This window comes from Drosophila hydei, unplaced genomic scaffold (genome assembly GCF_003285905.1).
Source record: "Drosophila hydei strain 15085-1641.00,03,60 unplaced genomic scaffold, DhydRS2 tig00008119-arrow-pilon, whole genome shotgun sequence".
Lineage (NCBI taxonomy): Eukaryota > Metazoa > Arthropoda > Insecta > Diptera > Drosophilidae > Drosophila > Drosophila hydei.
Window position 1 is genome coordinate 3,323,162 of NW_022045830.1, and position 19,341 is coordinate 3,342,502.

A 19,341-nucleotide genomic window follows, 5' to 3' on the forward strand; every position below is an offset into this window, starting at 1 on the left:
TATTCATATTTTTGTTGTGTGTGGAGTGAACGATGTTGCGGTAAGCTTCACTTATAAGAAACATATTTTGCTTGAATGATATGCAAGATTTTGCTGACACACTCAAAGGTCAGCTGTGAGCTCAGTTGCACTCAAGTTCAAGATTGAAACGAAATTTGAATAAATTTATAGTTAAATATTATATTTTATGGCGAAGCCATTCGTATCTACCTACACGCCACACTGAAAGTATTTCAAATATCGCATACATATGGCATTTTTATAGTCGCCCATTAACTGTTTCTCAGAGCTATTCAAGTGGGCAATTCCACACCCCAAACTGCAGCACTTTGAGCACTAAAGTCGCCCGCCCATGGTGAAAAATGTAAAATTTCCCAGCAGCAAAAAGAAGGAAACAAAAAGCGGTTATATATATGAAGTGGCTAGAGCACATGGTTAGGGCCAAGAGTGCGGCAGCTCGGCAGGTCGGCACCATGCCACCCAAGCAAAACCCGAAGCCTGTTTCCTAAATTAATAATTGCAAAATTTCGCGCTAAATGAAAAGTACAAAAGTCAGCAGCAGGCAGGAGCGAACAGGATCGGGCAGGATCGGGTAGGAGCAGCATGTCCACCAGATGCACATATGCGCAGCATATTTCGCTCGAGCTGCAGACCTGGCTATATAACACATATATATATATATATATATATGTATATATATATAGTTCAAAAGTCAGTTGGTCACATTTTGCTGTAATTACCGGGTTGGGTAGGCGTACAAAGGGCAGCGCGGCGTGAAGCTTCCAGACATACAGAACGAGGCGCTAAGCAAACAACAGGCATGTGCCTTGCAGGATAACACAACAACACACAACAACACATATGTGAGCCATGTGAGCCGTGCAGTTGCTGGCGTGCGTGACCGTTACAAACCGTCGAACCGTTTGCTATGACTCAGCGGTGCTATATGAAGCATTATCGGGCGATATAGAGTCCGAATCGTGGGCGAGCGCGCGTCAGTTGGTCTGCTCAAAGCTAACCCTTAAGTGGCAGCCGGCTGCAGTTTGCCCGCCCTCGACGAGATCGCCCTATCGGGCTAAAAGCCACCCTGTTCTAGTTAAAACAAGCCGGCCTGTATTTGCTAAAGCCTGCACGACTATTAGTTACCCTGTTGTGTGTGAAACTTCTTTGATATATGATTATTCACGTGTTGTGGGTGGACACATTTGCTTCTTCTTTATTCAGCATTATCATAATGTCGGTATAGGCTTGAATGCTTCTCAATATTGTATATCATGTATTTTGTATAAATCTCAATATCATACCAGACTCAAAATGAGCGAATTTGCTATCGATATTTATCGATTTGAGTCACAAATAATAGCGTTTCTTATATTTTGATATATATTAACTGACTGGTAATGGAAAATATTTTAATATTATAGATAGTGCAATGAAGTCCTAATCAAAATCGATATATAAATAGATATGTATCGATAGTTATCGAGTACACAATAAAGGAAAACAGTTTGATATTTTAGCTAGTTAAAATTGACTAATGAAAATCTGTCTATAAAATTTGTTGTATCTAACTTTAATTTTTAACAAAGTAGTTAAATTATGTATCGATACTTATCGCTAACATAATAATTTAAAAAGCTATTTACATTTTATAAAATGCAGTTAAATTTAAGCGCAGTTTGATGCTTCCAGCATAATATATAAATAGTTTATCAGATTATCGATATAAATCGATTTTCGAAAAAATATTAAATATTTTAATATTTGTCAATCACACATCATATCAATTTGTTGTTGAGTTGTATTGTCATGCTGACTTGATGATAGCATCTTCTACTACAGACAACTTCTCAACTGCTCTATATCCCATGGTAATCGTTCATAGGGTATCGCTGAGTAAACAAGCAGCTAATGTCGCGCCCACATGACCAAAAGTAAGCCACCTTTTTGGGCGCAGTTAAAATGCTTGTTGTTGTTGTTGCTGCTATCCTTGGTATATTTATGTTTAATTGTTATGCTGATGTGTTGGCACGAGCCATGCGCGCTGGCGCATATGTCGCTCGGGGTCCTGGCGCGATAGCAGCTCCTTGGGCCAATGTCATTGACTGCTGCACGTTTTGGCGCCCAATTTGTAATGCTGCTGCTGCTGCTGGAAAAACTCACAAGGGTTGCACATGCGCTGTGCTGGTCAAATGTCGCTAGGGAAAACTGTTAGTTGTGCCACCACCAACACCACCGGCAGTAGGCAGCAGCGGCAGCAGCAGCGAACCGCGACCAAATTATGCTGAAGTTGACGCAGCGCTTGACTGACTTCGCCTTCGCCTTCAACTTCAACTTCGACTTCCAGTCCGAGTTCACCTTCGACTTCAGCTTCGGCTGCCGCTGCTTGCAAACAGCACGCGCTCAGGAACCACTTCCTCTGCGCAGCATTTCCTCAACTCGCTCGCCCAAATAGTAATGAGTCGGCGGTGTCAGGTGCATGCATGTAACATTTCGAATGACCCGACTACGACCCCAAGTCCAAAACAAAAAAAAAAAAACAGAAAATAAACAACTAAGCAGGTTGCCAGCGGCTGTAGGCGACTGCAACTATACTCGCTCGATCAGTTAAACATGGCTGAAACTGGGCATATATAGAGCGAGATTTTGTAGATATTTTAAGTGGATTATTCTGATGGAATATCGATCTATCTATCCAAACTATGATTACATATATCTTCCAGATTAATTATATCTCCCGATAGCATAGCTAATATGTTTTCAGGTTGAGCTTAGATCAGACCAGATAAAATCAAACTAGCTGTCACTCTTGCAACATAACCAACCCAAACTTAAACTGTCTAACAACATCAAATACTAAACAAAACCAATATACTCCACTCACTCTATGAGCGAGCATAAGAATTTACCCCAGAAATGCATTTTCTTTTGCTCGCGTAATTACAGCGACCAAGTTGGAAGTTTTTCATTCTTTAGAGCGGTGCTCATTAGACCAAAGCATTTTCATGGCCCATAGCTGAGTGTGTGCGTTTGCGTGTGTGTGTGCGTGTGCGTGTGTGATAACAACTCGCGCACGAGCTATGATGCCCTGTGTTTGTGTCCTTATGCCTAGCCCATTTCGTTGTAATAATTTGAAATTTTGATCAGGTGTTCCTTTTAGTTCGTTTTTGTGGCTTTCTTTCTACTTCTTCTTCTTCTTGTTTATTTTCTGCTGCTGCACAGTTGTCGCATTTGCTGTCCAGCCTGGGCGGGTTCAAAGGGGAACTATGAGCGTTAAGAATCGTCGAACCGTATAACACATCAGGCCTGGGCCTGGGCCTGGCCCTGGCCCTTGCCACGTCTGCATGTGGGCAGCAAAAGCGCGCGGCTTTCTGTTGCCCTTGTCGCGATCGCGCCACTTGGCACTTGAACCGTGTCATGCGGATTTCTGGACCCTACTTCTAAGAGAGAGAGAGACCCCTGAACTGTTATTATTACGACATTATTTTGTGAAGTTTGATTTGCCTGCCAAAAACCTTAAGAACAGGTGTAGCAGGCAGTTGGCCTGTGTTGACGCCCTGAATGCAAAAACAACTGATGCAATATATGGACAAATGTAAACAGGCTTATTTACTGAAGCAATAAATTGAAATTGGGAAAAAAAAACTGTTAAATATTTCAAATAAAGAAGTTGCAAATTAATTCTTAAACTCTTTTGAAATATGAATATGTATATATTTTGAAATATGTGTTTAGACTTTTAGTTTGATTATATAAACAGACTTAAGAGTTTCTTTCTTTACGTTTTAGCTATGCAGCTTAATCAGATTGGGCTTGTTATATAATTTTAATTAAATTCACAGGCCAAAACAGCATTTGGCAACTCAGAAACTGTCTTTGTTTTGTTTGAATTGAATTGATATTTGACATCTGAACTGAATATTTCAAGGACAAAATAAAAATTTTTTTAATTTTAAAAATATTTTATAAATCTTGCTTGGCATTTTCTTATAAAATATGTGTTTCTTTTTAAATATATATATGGAATGTATGTTATCTCTAAAGTATTTGAAACAGTAGCTCTTTTAGCTAAATATATTTTGAAAATGTGGCCATGTTCTTCAGACTTAAGTTTCGACTTCAGTAAATCAAAATATCTTTTAGTAAAATATAATCTAATATTTGTTTATTGAAATATATATTAAATATGTTTTCAATTATGAAGTGTTTTAAATATTGTTTTAAATATTATTGTTTTAAATATTATGTTGTTTTAAATATTATTGTAGAAACTATATAAAAGTTGCCAGAATATCGATTAGACGATTATAATATTAAATTTCAATTAAAAAATGTAACTTTCAATAAAACTGTAATGTAAATAATTTTTAAATTTGTTGCAAACATAGTAGAAATTATATCAAATTTGAATATATACATTTATATTTATATATATATAAGTTTATATAAATTTATTATATATACATTTATTTTAAATTTATTTATAATTTGAATTTGATCCAAAGGTTATATCTAAAGTCCCAAACTGCCCGCTTTTAATGTTTGATCACATACATATGATTTTAGTTCTCGTTCAACTCGTTTCATATCTCACAGATTAAAGAGTTTTCCTTTTTTTCCTTTTAATTAAATTACATCAAAATAGAGACAAAATTGAGTTACGCCAACTCGTCTCAATGCGTAGCCGTAGGAAGCTCTACAACTTTACTGGTTTTCTTGCCTACGTCTTGAGTCAGTTATGATATTCCCTTGATTTCCTGTTGGCTGTCACAGCCTGAAGTCTGGCGCGCCCACACGTTGGCTGTAGGAAACTGGCGCTCCTAGTTGGCCTGGGTTGGCCTGGCAACACGCCAACTCTCTGAGCTGTGCGGATTATTGAGCAATTCTGACTTACATTTATGGTTAAATTTATGGAGAATACAATTCGAGAGCTAATGATGCCACAGATCAAAGCCAATTTTAGGGGGAAACTCTGCGCAGCCCACGTCAGAGTCACGCAAGAGCGTGAATGCGTCAGAGGATAAGGATGAGACTGTGATATTAAGGTTCAAGTTAAAGTTGAGCTTGGTTTGAGTTTCAATTTGAGCTTGAGCCGTGCCGTGCCCAGTTTCTTGCACGTGCAGTGTTTGTATATGAGTACACTGCGAGAAATATTAGCAAAGAGTTATGAAAATTGTTATATAAATATATTTTTGAATGTGTTTAACTTGAGTCTGAGCAAGTTTTCAGCTAGAAATTAATAGAATTTGTTAGTATGATGCTTATAAGATATTGTTTACCTCATCATTATATTTATTAGAAAACAAAGAAGGCTATCAGATGCTTTCTATGGTAGCTAAATGAGCTAGCAGCTAGATCTCAAGAGACGTAGAGGCTGGATCAGAAAGAGAAGTATATATACTTTAAGGGTGTGGAATAAGAAGACGAGGAAACATTTAGTTTATGGATTCGACATTTTTTCCTTTGAGTTACCATTCAAAATTCTTCTATAAAGATCAGAATTATAGAATATTCAGGAACTGTTTAAAGCAGAAATAGATTTTCTACAAAACTCTTGCATTTTCTCTTAGTGTACCTTTACTTAATCAATTTTTGGCTTGGGCCCCTGCCGAAGCGTGGAGCACACGTACAAAATAATGATGCTTCGGTTGATAATGCGAAACACTGCAGAAAATTGCCAAAAGAATTACCAAAAAAAGGCTTCGACTTAGTCGAAGAAAAAGAACAAATTGAAATGAAAAGAAAAGAAGTTTTTTGTGCATGCAAATTGCTTATGAAGCGCCGCAATTTTCCGCTGGTTTCTTAGTTTATAAAGCTGAAACTGATCCGCTTAGCCAGATGCGACCATCCAGACAAAAGACTTGATTCACTGCCCGTAAAGTGCATTAAAAAAGGAGGAGCTGACCACTAGCCTAGGCGAACAAAAGGCAGCGGTTCAAGTGCCGCTAAATATTCAAAAGGTTAACCGTTCCGGACACCGGGGGCAAGGCACAGAGTAAACAAGACGGAGACAATGGATGGACACTGGTCGAGCCGCTGCAGCCCGATCTGAGAATCTAACGATCCAGCGATTCTAATGCAATTAAAAATTCTTTTTATACTTTTTTATATCTCTTGCATTATAAGTCAAATGCGAATCAGGTCGAGTGTTTGTTTAGTTGCGGTCAGTTGGCTCTGGTCAAAGGGATCGTCTTCTGGCTCGCCTTGGATCCGGTTACTTATGTAACTCTTTGCGCAAGCGATCCTCGGGGTCAAGCCGGCAGGGGAGGAAATCGTGTTAGGCCATCGAAATCGTTGAAATTAAGCGTTAAATGGAAAAACAAAAGCTTAATCTTTAAGAACAAGGCAATCAAAAGCCAAACTAAAAAGCCGCGCACAAAGCAATTTTAATTAGGGTCACTTATGTGCAATAAGGGTTGCATTTGATAACGGGCTATCAATTGTTGTTGTTGTTTTTGGGGTGGTCAACGGCGCATTTTGAAACTCGTTTGCAGTTTTTCAACTATGAATACCCTGTAGCAATTGAAGGGGTATGACAACTGAGAGTAGAGATCTACCATGCTAAAGGTGTTTATAATATAGTCAGCTTCTATAAATAACTCATACCTCTGATCGTATCTTAATCTCCCTCAGCTTAAGTTTGTTTATCTGCGTGGTATACCTCAAAGCTCATAACATACTAATAACTTCTAGGACACCCCATTTTCAAAACATTTTCGAACAGGGTATTCACATGTCCATCACTTTTCACTCACTCTCAAAAGTATTTTCTTCCCGTTTAATTCCGTAAATTTCTGGCACTGTTCGCGTAATGAGGATAAACGATTTACAATACAAACCATAATGTTTTTACACCACCCGATTGCGGTGCGTTTGGCATTTGCAACTGGCCAAGGATATTAATGACCAGCACATTGTTTGTGTCCTTGGCTCAGCTACGCAGGGAAGGGAGCGGCTGGCTCTTAAGATGCGGGGATTCTATTTTTGCTGCCTTTGGAATATACTAATGTAATATAATGTCCTGTTGCACATTTATCAAATAAAATATAATATAAAAAATAATATATAAAATTGATTTAAATTAAGAATTTCAAATGCGACAAGATCGTGCATGCAAACTTTACAAATATAAGGTGTACTGCATACAGTTTGAGTATAACTGCTAACAGCTAGTGTATAAAAAGGGAGAGAAAATTGGCTAAAGCAAATACGCTTTTTGGTCCTCGCAATCCTTCGATGTTTCTCAGTTTCGTTCACCATTTTCTTCAGACTATTGCTTTATTTTCGTTGTCTTTGATGAACGTTTCGTTTGGTGTGGAGCTATTTGATTAGGTGCATAAAAAAGTTTAGTTTTAAATACATTCGCCAGATGTGCAAATGTTCATTTCGTTCAGTTAGTTAAGACATCAACCTTTTATAGCTTTTGTCAGTGTGCATTAATTTTATACAATAAGCTTTTGTCAGTGAGCAACGACGAGGATAATCAGCTTTTGTCTGCGAACATAAATGGCGCCAATATTCAAATTTAGTGTATGTAATTATGTAATTATTTTGCAAATGTTTCTTTAATACGGGTGCGATTATTAGTCTGAAGAATGTGACTGCTGTAACTATAGGCGCAATAGACAATGTTTTGAGCTTTGATACATAAATATAATCATGATTATTTATTACAATAATTGAATTTAGAAATGAAAAAGTAAAGGACAAATAACTGCGATTTGTTTAATGAAACAGAATTAATAAATAAAATAACTCAAATTTAATTCATAATTATTTACTATGCATATATAAGCCTTCTCTTTTTGTTTCTAGTTTATTGCAAATTTGCAAATTCCGGAAATTTGAAAGCATGAGACGAGCAAATGAAATTGAGCTGAATTTATTGACGAGAAAGTATCATTAAAATATTCCTTTCAATCTAGAGTCGCTTCTGGAAAGTGTGTGGGTTAATTGAGTTTGAAGCGAAAGGACATTCATTAGGTAAGTTGAAATATGCAAATCTGTTTATGAATTGAAAGGCATTTGCATTGACATCAGATCCTTCGAGCAGTCAATTTCATGTCCGGGCACCGAAATCCAATTCATTCGAGTGAAAAATGGTTATTGCAAAACATGTAAATGGTTGGGGTTGGATTGGGGCCATAACACGATTATCGCGTCACGAAATCAATGAAAATAATATTGAAGTCAAATAAATTGTGTGCACTGCGAGAGCTATTAGAGTCGCATAGTTGAAAAACCAATTTATTTATATGATTTTTTATCTCTAATCTTTAATCTATAAGCTGTAATCTTTATGATGAAATCGAGCCGCAATTAATGGGCCGCTCGTGTCTGCTGGTAGTTGCCGAAATGAACGATTTAATTGCACGGAATTCGCTAAGAGCGACACGAGGGGTTTGGGGTCTCTAGAGCCAAATTGCAACCCTTGCGAGCAACCGCCCCAAAAAGTTGTCAACTCTGGCGAGTGGCGAGGAAGGGCCTGCAATAACATTACATATGGCGTGGTACTTTTGCTTACGCATCGATTGGCCCCGGAGACGGAGTTGCTGCAATAAGTCCGACTGCCAGCTCCCAAAGGGGGGCACAGACCCCACTACTGCAACTACCCCTCAAGTTGAATAAATTCTACTTAAAGCGCTCACTCGGAAGCCCGCCGTTTATGAAATCTTTTGATGGGCTGCATAACGTGAGGGGCGGGGCTGGGCGGGGTAGTATGCGTGCTTATTGTCTGCTTGAAGGGTTCAAAGTTGTTTTTGACAAGACCAAAAAAAAATGTATTTTTATTAAAATTATAATGCTTACGCATGGCATAAAGTAAATGTGGTGTGGCTACCCGCTGGACGCCACCCGCCAGACGCACTGTGGTTGCAATCACATGACGTTGCCGCCTTTCAGCTGGCTACCCAACATGGTATTCTGACTTTGCCATGAAGTCTGTAGCGAAGAGCAGGAAATGGTATAAAAAGTCGAGCAAATATGTCTCTGAGTAATTCCGAGGGTACGGAGGGGGCACATGTGGAAATTAATCGGAGTGGATAATTATATAATATGGATTGCTTATAAGTACTGCTTGTCTGTGATATCTTTTAGATATATCAATAGACCTTCATGCTTCTTATAAGTAAATAAAGTTTTTGGACATTAAATTCCTTTTACTATATGACGTAGGAATTCAATATTGGTAGATGGTAGATGGTAGATGGTACTGTATGAGATAATGTTAACTTTTCTAAGGTATCTTAATCAAACTCTGCAACTGGAAGCTTCTTTACTTTCTCAAACGTATATTCCATGAAATATCTACTCTGAAAGATCTATGTCATATGTCTCTTATGACATATATCCCATGATATATTCACTCAGAGAGACCTATATCATATGTCTCTCACTCGGTTATTAAGCTTTCCATATCTCTCTAACTCTGTGTCTAAAAGGGCATATAATATTCGTTAAGTGGAACTGCAAGTTTTCTTTTATTTTTTCGTCTGTCTATGAATTACGAGCATCTGAACGCATTTCCCACTCTGAATTCTTTTATTTTTTGCCATGTTTTTTTAATATGCAACGGGAACATTTCTAGCCGCAGTCAGCACAAAAATGTTAATCCTTTTAAGTGCGTCGATATCGCTCCAGACATCAGTTAACCCGCCCTCCCACGCAACCATTTAATCTTTTGTGACCGAAAAGGTCGACGGGTTGATTCCAGACGCAATTCGAATCGCAACACATCTGTTGGCGGGCATAAATCTAATTTGAATAGAAAGTATTTGCCAATCCCCATATGCACATGTGTGTGTGTGTGTGTGTGTGCATTAGCTTGGGGCTGTCATAACAATTTCATTAACAATTGTGCCTTTCAGGCCGCAGCCAGTGTCTGGCCTGGCGATGTTTATGGGCGCAGGAAATTGAATTAAATCTTGCGAAAGGCGACAAAGATATTTATATTTGTTTAGGACTTCAACAACTTTGAGGCAGCGCTAAAAACTCGAAAACCAAAATAAACCTGGTCTGTGAAAGTTTAGAAATCAGTAAAAGTTTTCATGTCAAACTTTGTTTAAAGCGAATCAGAAAAAATATAAAGCAAAATGAAAAAGAAATTGAGATAAAAGCAGTAGCTTATCAATAAGATTTTACTCTTCTGAATTAGGACGTTGCTTTTGGGACATGATTGTATCTCTTGTCCATGATTATATCTTTTGGAGACTAACATTATTCAAGATATAGAAAAGTTAGTTTGAGCGAATACGAAATATAAGAGTTGGAGAATATTTAATCATATCTAGACTTTAATAACAACCTAATGATGCAATGTTTCAATGTATATGAATGTCAAATTCTTGGCATTTTGTATAACTTACATTCTAGTTCAAAGTTGTTTAGCCTACGAGCCACATCTACAAATACTGCTGCGTTATTACTTAACTGACTCACTTTATGCCATATCTAAAAAGTTATAAGCTTTATACTAAGGTTCTAATCCGCTATCGCGTGCTTCATTTCCTGCAAACACTTCATAATTTATTTGACCAATTGGCAAGTTTTATGCCAAATGGCTGCACTTCATCGCATTTAGATAATCTAGAAATCGTAATGTTTTGTCTCTTTTATTTAGTGGGCAAATGTCTGAAAACCACAAAATATGCGCCGCTGTCTGCGCTGCGGTAGCTGTCGCAGCACGCACCACCAAGCATAAATCCAATTGGAAGCCGATTTACTGCGGGGGCGGCGGCTGCTACCCACAAAAATGTTCAATCAGAATTTACAAGGGCTTGACATTTAAATTAACACTGGACCAGGCAACACATTTGGTGGTGGAAAAAAGGATATGCAGGACTTTGGACTGGATGCGAACGCCACTTGGTTAGTCCTTCCGGGTTGCTGCTGAGCGTCGGTTGTTGTTGTTGTTGCTTAGGTAGAAAGCAATTATTTATTGATATACATGTTTCAGTTGGTTTTGACATTCAGTTTTATTTTCGCTGTAAATTTTCATTGTTATAAATGAAAAATGAAATTTATTTTAACTCTGAGTATAACTAGCGTATTCATAAAATTTCGTTTAAATTACATAATATTAAACTAGATATTTTCCCTTTGCTCTCTCTCTCTCTCCTTCCCTCACTGTTTATCTACGCTTGGAGTTTTTCTTTGTCTGCATGCTTATTGGTTTTTCATTTATCTTTGATTCCCTCATTTGTCTAGTTATATATTTTGTTGTTTTTGTTTTGGTTTTACATTGAAAAGTGAGAACAGAACATGACATATGAGACAGTATTAGGGATAGGGTGTAGTATATGTGGAGAGTATACGAACAGAAATACAATGAATAATACAGAACGTGCCGTACGTATAAGATGACTAAACCAAACCACATAAAAACTAGTTCATTTAATTAACAGCTGCATGCGATCGTCAACTATGGAGTTACCAACAACAGAATTGGTATTTGGGGCGAACTCGCTGTATTCGTGAGTGTTTGTACGAGTGCTCAATGAATATGAATCGGGTGCTAATTAAAATCTAAAACAGTTTGTGGTGTTTTTGTTGTAGTAGCTGCTGCTGCTGGTGTTATTGTTGCTGCCATTGCTCTTGTTGCCGTTGCTGTTATACATTTTTTTTGGAATTAGTTTAAGTTTTCAAGTAAATTTTGTAAATCCGAGAGACGTTTTGGATTGTGCCACGCCCTCTAATCCTTGCGTACGGTACGCTTGCGTGCAGATTTCGTGGTGTTCTATAAAGAAAGGAAATAGGCATTAGATATTTTGCAATGGAAGTGAATTTTCTTAAATTAAAATTTATTTTCAATGAAGCGTTTTGGTCATAGCTACCTCAGTCTGTGTGGGCTCTTCATCTTTCTGCTTGAGCTGCTCTTTAATATCTAAATCAGACTTTTTATTTTTGGGACTGTCAGAGTTTGTTGAAATGTTTGTCTTGCTGTCACTAGGTACCAGCGCTGGTGCCGCATCAGCATCCTCTTCGCTCTCGTTCTCATCAGCAGCGATATCCTGCTCATCGTCGGGCTGTAGCACATCTGTTTTCTTAGCCTTAGCAGCAGCAGCAGTGGCCGCGGAATCCTATTGGGTTGCAAGCGATTGATATTAGAAATATAACTTAAAAATAAGCTCAGTTGTTAGGCTTTAGGCTAGCAACATTACCTGACTCTTAGCTTTGCCAAATCTACAGTAGATGCCGATGACAACCACTGATATGAATACGAGCAGGCCAATACCCCAGACCGTGGGATAGGTCTTGGTTAGCTCAAGTACCTTGTTGACCAATGAGTCCTACAAAATGAAATCAGCAAATAGCAATAAGGTGCAAAGTGCAAAGGCGTAGGCGATAGGCGAGTGTGAATTGCAGGTGTAGCTATATCTTATGTAAATATATATGTCTAATATAATCGAAAAGTGACCTCTTTGGATCGTCGATACAAATAGAAGATATAGCAGCTGGCGGGTATCAGCAGATATAGGAAGTATAATGCCCACCAGCCGGGCTTATAATTCATGTGCCGCATCAGTCGATGCCACAGTGTTTTCTTTTGAAGTTCAACATTAGGAAGTTAGTATTCAATTTGTTTCTTGTTTTTATGGTATTTGTTGGTGAGTAGGCGTGGCAGTAAACTTACCGATTCGCGATCAATATAGCGGCGCTTGATATCAAAGCTATTGGCGGCAAACTCACGAGCCACGTCCACGTCGTCCGTTACGATAAGATTATCAAAAAGTATTTCATTGGACATGGACCACAACTCCAGGCCAATAGCGCTCTGGAAGAGTAAATCTATAGTCGGCAGTTCTTATTTAGAAGCCCTTCCAGCTACTTACAATGGGCGTCATTTGGAATGGCATAAGATCCTCGAAGAAGTCAGGATTGGCGATCTTGCGTGGCGCCCATTTGCCCTGGTAATTGGGATTCTCGATCATGGGTGCACGCCATTTACCCTTGTACTCCGGATTGGCAATCAGTGGTGCCTTCCATTTACCACAGCCCGGTGCTTTTTCACAGGCAGGATTGTCCACGAGCGGTGCCTCCCATTCGCCATCGATTTCCGTATCCCAATCATCGGGCTTGATGGCAGTTGGGTCGGCTATCATATCGGGCTCATCATCCAACCAGCCACTTGGCTTGCTGGCGCTGGTATCGGGTATCTGTGGCAGTGCATCATCATTCCAATCATCGGGCTTTTGTGACGTGGGATCGGGTATTTTCTCGCGCTCATCCCAATCAGCTGGCTTCTGGTCAGTGGGATCATCGATCTCTGCGGGCGGATTGACTGGCGGCTTAAAGTCGGTCAGAAGAGAGCCCTCGTTAACGATCTTGTGATCGACGCGTATCTCAAAGCTGTTGTCTGGTCGCACCACCAGTTGGTACAAATGTGGCAGCTTATCCTTGAATGGCTCCTCCAAACGGTTCCTAAAAATTATGAAAAACAAAGGAAAAGGTATAATATGCAAATTTTAAAATATTTGACTAAAGTTAAATTGCAGAAGTGTCTAAAAATTAGAAACGATTCAACACAGATTAAGAATATATATATAGCCTGACTTCAGCGATGCCTGCATAAATTTTAAATTATATGCGACAAAATTGTAGAGCCCTTTGCCCGGCTATAACAAGTGAATGAACTCAATCAGCGGCAGCTGTTGCTCATGGGGTTAATCCATGTGAATAATAGGCATATAAATGTCCATAGATGCGCTGACTTATCTGCATAGCATACAAAATAAAGCAGCAAACGGTGGTTGCACGCGGATTTGTATGTGTGTGTGTGAGTGTGAGAGATTGTGGGGCATATGTGGGTCCACTTACTTTGGTTTGTTACAGTGCTTCTCGGTTATGGTGCCGTTAATTGGATTTACATGGCGGAATATGAAGTGCATTTTCACATCGTTTCCACACTTGTCCGGTCCAAACATGATGGTGTAGGGTGTTTTGTCATTGAACTGAAACAAAAACAAAAACCGAAAGAAAGAAAACCAATAAGTAAACATGGAAATCAAAGCCAATTCATATTTCAATTGGGTCTGCGACATACCGTGGTAAGATCTTCGGTTTCCTTGCCCGACGACAGCAACTTTAGATACGAGCCACCACACTCTTGACCCTCCTGTGGAAAACGAAATTGAAATTGGGTCGATTAGCTTGTACTTTGTGGCTATTAATTGGATTAGTCAATCCATAGGAACCGGCGTCTGATGCAATCTACGTAGTGTTTGCAATGACCAGTTGGTTGGTTGGTTGCTTAGTTTGGTTATTGACCCACCTGCATTGTGACCTCATATTGCACCACCAGCGGTTTGTTCGATTTGAAGTCGAACTGTTTGCTGAGACGCGCCGAAATGGCTGCGTGCTTGGCCTTTGACTTGAGCACCAGGCCCTTATCTTTGGGCCAAACAATGCGCAGCGGTGACTCCCAGCTCCAGATGCCATCATATTTGGCTATTTCCTCGGCAATATCGTCCTTTTTGGCTTGTGATTTCACCCACAGTTTGCGAGAGGCCTCAACATTATCGAAATGATCAGCAAAATGAAACTTTTTGGGCTCAATCACAGGACTCTCATAGACAAGCTCCTCGCCAGGGATGTTGATGGGCTCCTCCTGAAGAAATAAGATATATTGATAAAGAAATGTTATGAACTTAAGACATACCCTTAAAGACTCGATCAATCTCAAGAGAATTAGTAAGGGATAAAATAAGTAACACAGTTTGAGATAAACCAGAATATGAAATTGAAAGTTCTAGAACTTTTCCATTGGAAACTCACAAAGGCAAAGGCACGTGATGAGGAGCATTAGCCTGTTGATGCTCCAACCATATAGCCTTTTCTAACTATTTACTGTGGTACAGGGAGCAAATAAGACAAAAAAAAAAAAAACACGCGGCTGACACACTTTAATTTTTATCGTAGCAGAGCGAGTAAGAGAGAGTATAACGCAGAGATAGAAGCTGAGACAGTGTGGCGAAAGGGGGGCCTTGCGTAAGTTTGTTGGCTTAGTATATATATGTCTGGTTTTATGTGTGTATGCAAGTGCAAATCGAAATTGTAACGCGGGTCAGCACTTTTAGTGCGGTCACGCTTTTTCTCGCATACACTATTAACCCCTATAATGCTCCCTGTGTCATGAAACAGAACAGAATAGAACAACAACAAACTTTGTTGCTACTGACGTGTACTTTTGTGCGCCGGTGGCAACCGGCCACCAAACATATACACACACATGTATTTGTGCATATCTAAATATCTATATATATGCGTGTGTCTGATGATGTATGTATGCTTCCACGTTTTTTTTTTGTGCTCACCTGAACATCTTCCACTAGCCCGTCATCATCGAAGTCATCGATCTCAGGCTCAGCGGCGCCGGCTGCTGAGGCAGCGGACAGTAGACAGCATGCGGCTATCAGCAGCAACGCCCGCGTTGCTCGGCGACCCCGGCTAAAATTTTGCTGCTGCATTTTTCTTGCTTGTGGTCTTTCTACGCTTTCAACCACCTCCTCTTCACGGCGGTGCGAGCGTGCGTGTGTATGTATGTATGTATGAATGTATGTGTGTGTTTGTGTGCTATGGGTTAGCGGTTGTAGCGCTCGTTAATCGCTTTGTGACTGCCTGCGTTGCTTTTCAACGTTTGCTACGTACTGCCGGGCGCTGTGGGGCAAAACGAAAAATGAAATCTAACGCGGCCAACTAATTTGTAATTAAGTTAAATTAAATTATACATTTTCACTGAGCCTACTGTGCTGTTGCTGCTGCTCGCTGTTTTGCTTCTTCATTCACTTCCAGCTCGGCTGCAACTCTGATTACAGTTTGTGCCTAAAAAATACCGAACGAGTCTGTGTGTGTTTTTTCTAGTGTTGTGCAGTGCGCATGCTTGCCATATTGGTGACGTCACATATAACGAACTCGCTCGCTTGTGGCGCAGAATTTAAATTGTAATTTCAGAAAACAGCTAACAATTAAGGAAAGTTAATATAATTACTAACTGTTTCTCTTACTGAATTATAATTATTAATTGAAAGATTATTGGTAAACAAAATTTAGACAATTCTCGACTCAGAATAAAAATGACAAAACGTATTTTTAAGAATGTATGTATTTTTTTTTTTGCTTAAAAAAGTAGTTGTATCTGTTTCATATAATTCATGTACTATAACCTTCATATAATATATTAGTAAATGTTTTCAGAATTAAGGTTTGATTAATTGGTGGCCTCAATTTAACTATAAAGTGGCTAATCGAAAACATAAAAGACAATTATACTCGCATTTTTTGCAATTATTTTAAAAGCTTGCCAGCTTCATTAATGCTACATAGTAAAGTCGGGGAAAAACAAAACTTTTCTATATAAAAACATATCTATATATATGTATATACAGGATGCACATAAAATGTTGTGCATTTGAGCATAAAATTATAATAAAAATTGCAGGCTTATATTTGGAACGAGCTGACGGCAACTACTGGATGCAGCCCAGCGCCACCCACAACGCTCTTAGCCGGGGCTACTTTTAACCATTCAATTTATCTACTCTGGCATCGGTGCAACTGACTGTTGCAGTTGAAAACAAAAAAGCTTTCTGTTTAATGGAATATTTAACACAATTTAAAAACTTTCTAAAGACAAACAATGGCTCAGACACTCGCTGGCACAATCAGCCAGAACTTTTTTCCAGTTCTCTGTGCCACACACATTCAGACAGACACACACACCCGTAGGTTGTTTATGGAAATTGTGTAATGACAGTTAATGACGGCGCTACATCTGATATGCATAGACATCATGCTGGGCCATGCAAAGCTGAGCCTACCTTCTCTCCCGCATGCTACACGGCACTGCATAATTAGTTTGAAGTGACAGTGTTGGTAAGTGTTTTATTAGCTCAAGCAACAAGCAGAGCACTACACCCACAGACACTTGTGCTCGATTTTCGCTACTGTTGTTCTTCTCCTTGCAAAAGGGCTGCATAATAGAAGTTATACACAATGACAATTTTTATACAATTATAGAAATTATTGTGTGTGTGTGTGCTAAAGGAGATATACAAATTGTTGTGCCAGGTTTTGCACTGTGTGAGTTATTTGTGCGAAGCTTTAAAATCTTGAAGTGCTGAGAAATGAACCTGTTCTCTTTAGCTTTAAACTTAGTCTTAAACAAATTATAAGTCATCATCAAGGCTAAACTTTAAGGAAACTACAATTTTTAATTTTTTTTTTAAATGTTGGTATACTATGTAACAAAAAAAATTTTAAGCGTTTGTCTTAAGTAGCTCTTTCTTTCACTCTCTCTTTCTCTCTGTTTCTTTCTCGCACTCTCGAACTGTATTTATTTCATATTTCACCTCTTTGTCTAACTATCCCTCTCTGACTAACTATAAGCTTAAGTTTGTTAAGAGAAAAAGTGTCCCTTATTTAGGCCCACTCAGGAGATTTTAAGACTATGTTGCTGCGTAAACATGAACACTTGAAAAATGCACTTAACACCATAAACATAAGTACACAAGACACAAAAAATATGCAAAACACAAATAAACAGACATATACGCAGAAGCTCATCAGCGAGCTTAATGCGCAGGAGCAGCGGCAAGGATGTCGACATTAATTTTGATGGGGCATGGCGCAAAAGTTTTGTTTTAAGCCTTTGGACAACGTCTCTGTGTGTACACAATAATAAAAAATAAAACACAAACATTTTCACCTGCAGGGCAGGTGTGTCTCGCTGCGTGTGTGTGTGTGGCGAGTATCAAAAAACATATGAAGGAAGCGTCGTTACAAGCGGACGAGCTCAACTTAGTGTGTACTTAACTTCCGTTACATGAACGCCATGCTACACTCGCATACTCACACACATACTCACATAGCTCATTCACACGCATGGCCAGCTGCATATGTGTGCATGTGTGTGTGTGGTGTTTGTTTGTTTATGCCAAAAGTGTTGTAAAGTGCGGCGCTTTGTCGGCAGGAAACGCTGAAAATTTATTACCGGACAATTTTGCCAGGGCATAAAAAAGCGAGAGACAAGTGTGACAGGGGTGAAGGTGGGGCACACACACACACACAGAAGCACAAGCATTCATATGCATATGCATAGTTTGCTGGGCAGCGTAAGTGTATGCAAACATGCCTAAAAAAAAAATAAACGAAGAGAAGCAAAAATTTGGAGCAGGCAGCCTAAGCAGGCGGAGGCGGGCAGCATTAAAAATTCAAAATGCCCGACGAGCAGCGGACAAGGGCCTGGCCTGCCATTAACAGCATACTAGCTGGCACACACACACTCATACTCACATATATGTATATATTTGTTCGGCGGCCTCTTAAGCGCCTGTCTCTGTGTGTGTTTGTGTGTCGGCGCCTTTGCTTTGCTTTGCTCAGCTTTCAACAGCTCGTTTTCGCACCTTTCAAATGAGTCCTGCTCTGTGTGTGTGTGTGTGCGGGTGTGGGTGTGCGCTCAAGAATTTGCAGCGCCGTTAAAACTGAATTGATTTGTTATTCATGTTTGCTGACTTATGGCCAACACTTTGGGCGTTGCGCCTACCATTCAACGTAACCAGGACCTGGCCTCGGCGCCAGTTATCCTCTTTTTATTTCATCCTTTATTTCTCACTTTTTGCTTTTTGTTTTTTTTTCGGGCTTGCTTTTTTTTATTTTCTTATTTTACAAACGTGAATAGTGAAAATTTAATGCACGCAGCGCGCGCATTCACCTGAAATGACGCTGTGGTGTGTGAGTAAGTGTGTGTGTGCGTGTGTGTGTGTTTGTTTGGCTAGTGCTTGAAAGAGGCGCAGGGTTCGTTCAAGTTACTCTTTGGCTTTTATTTTTATTAAATTGCCGCAAGGGGAACATTTAGCGCATGTTTTAATAAAAAATTAAAAACAAAATAAATAAAAATAAATAAAACTGAGCGAAATGCTCGCGTAGCGAGCCATGAATTGCCAATGCCATGGGATGAGAGATGGGAAGGGAAAGGAGGCAAGGAGGCATGGATTGCGGGTTGGGTCTGCCGCGCTTAAGTGGCCAAAAGTGAAAAGGACGAAAGTAGGTTCAGATCGAGGGTTTTGGGCACAATTTGCGGAAAGTGCAGGCAGCAGCTGCAACGATAATGCTAGCTTTGAGGACGCGCGCATAAATTAAAAATGATTTTTTTCTTCATTTGTAAATATTTTATTTTATTAAGCCATTAAGAGTTAAGTACCAAATAAGCTTTAAAAAACATTGCAGTTAAGTTAACTGACATAGTTAAGTGGAATACTTAAAATAGTAGTTTGTATCGTTAAATAAGTATTTATTAAGCATTTGATAGTTGGGAAGTACTACTTCATAGAGGCACTATTCTATATA

General features: G+C 39.2%; 1 protein-coding gene and 1 long non-coding RNA gene across 5 annotated transcripts; one reads left to right on the forward strand and one right to left on the reverse strand.

The window, feature by feature from the left end:
* The first annotated feature begins 7,847 nt into the window (after positions 1–7,847).
* LOC111595236 lies at positions 7,848–11,383 on the forward strand. Its single transcript, XR_003944315.1, has 2 exons — positions 7,848–7,983; positions 10,619–11,383. It is a non-coding gene; the product is annotated as an uncharacterized LOC111595236 (long non-coding RNA).
* Positions 11,218–15,823, reverse strand: LOC111595234 (calnexin). 4 transcript variants are annotated; one of them, XM_030224814.1, is made up of 10 exons: positions 15,726–15,822; positions 15,312–15,654; positions 14,270–14,605; positions 14,042–14,113; positions 13,816–13,949; positions 12,831–13,419; positions 12,632–12,772; positions 12,159–12,287; positions 11,831–12,077; positions 11,218–11,736 (listed from the first exon to the last, which is right to left on the reverse strand). In XM_030224814.1, exons 2-10 carry the CDS (start codon positions 15,462–15,464, stop codon positions 11,690–11,692), a joined length of 1,848 nt encoding a protein of 615 aa, XP_030080674.1. In that variant the 5' UTR covers positions 15,465–15,654; positions 15,726–15,822; the 3' UTR covers positions 11,218–11,689. The 4 variants fall into 4 exon arrangements, with proteins under 4 accessions (XP_030080674.1, XP_030080676.1, XP_030080675.1 ...); XM_030224816.1 differs by having other exon boundaries at positions 15,743–15,762; XM_030224815.1 differs by lacking the exon at positions 15,726–15,822 and having other exon boundaries at positions 15,312–15,719.
* Positions 15,824–19,341: the final 3,518 nt, after the last annotated feature.

What these genes read in the sequence shown, in the direction of transcription:
- LOC111595234 (XM_030224814.1), bottom strand. Translation starts at nt 15,464, where the DNA reads ATGCAGCAGCAAAATTTTAGCCGGGGTCGCCGAGCAACGCGGGCGTTG. An exon ending in AATATGAGGTCACAATGCAG is followed by an intron (nt 14,114 to 14,269) that starts GTGGGTCAATAA and finishes CGTTTTCCACAG; the next exon opens with GAGGGTCAAGAGTGTGGTGG. An exon ending in AGAGCCCACACAGACTGAGG is followed by an intron (nt 11,737 to 11,830) that starts TAGCTATGACCA and finishes TCCTTTCTTTAT; the next exon opens with AGAACACCACGAAATCTGCA.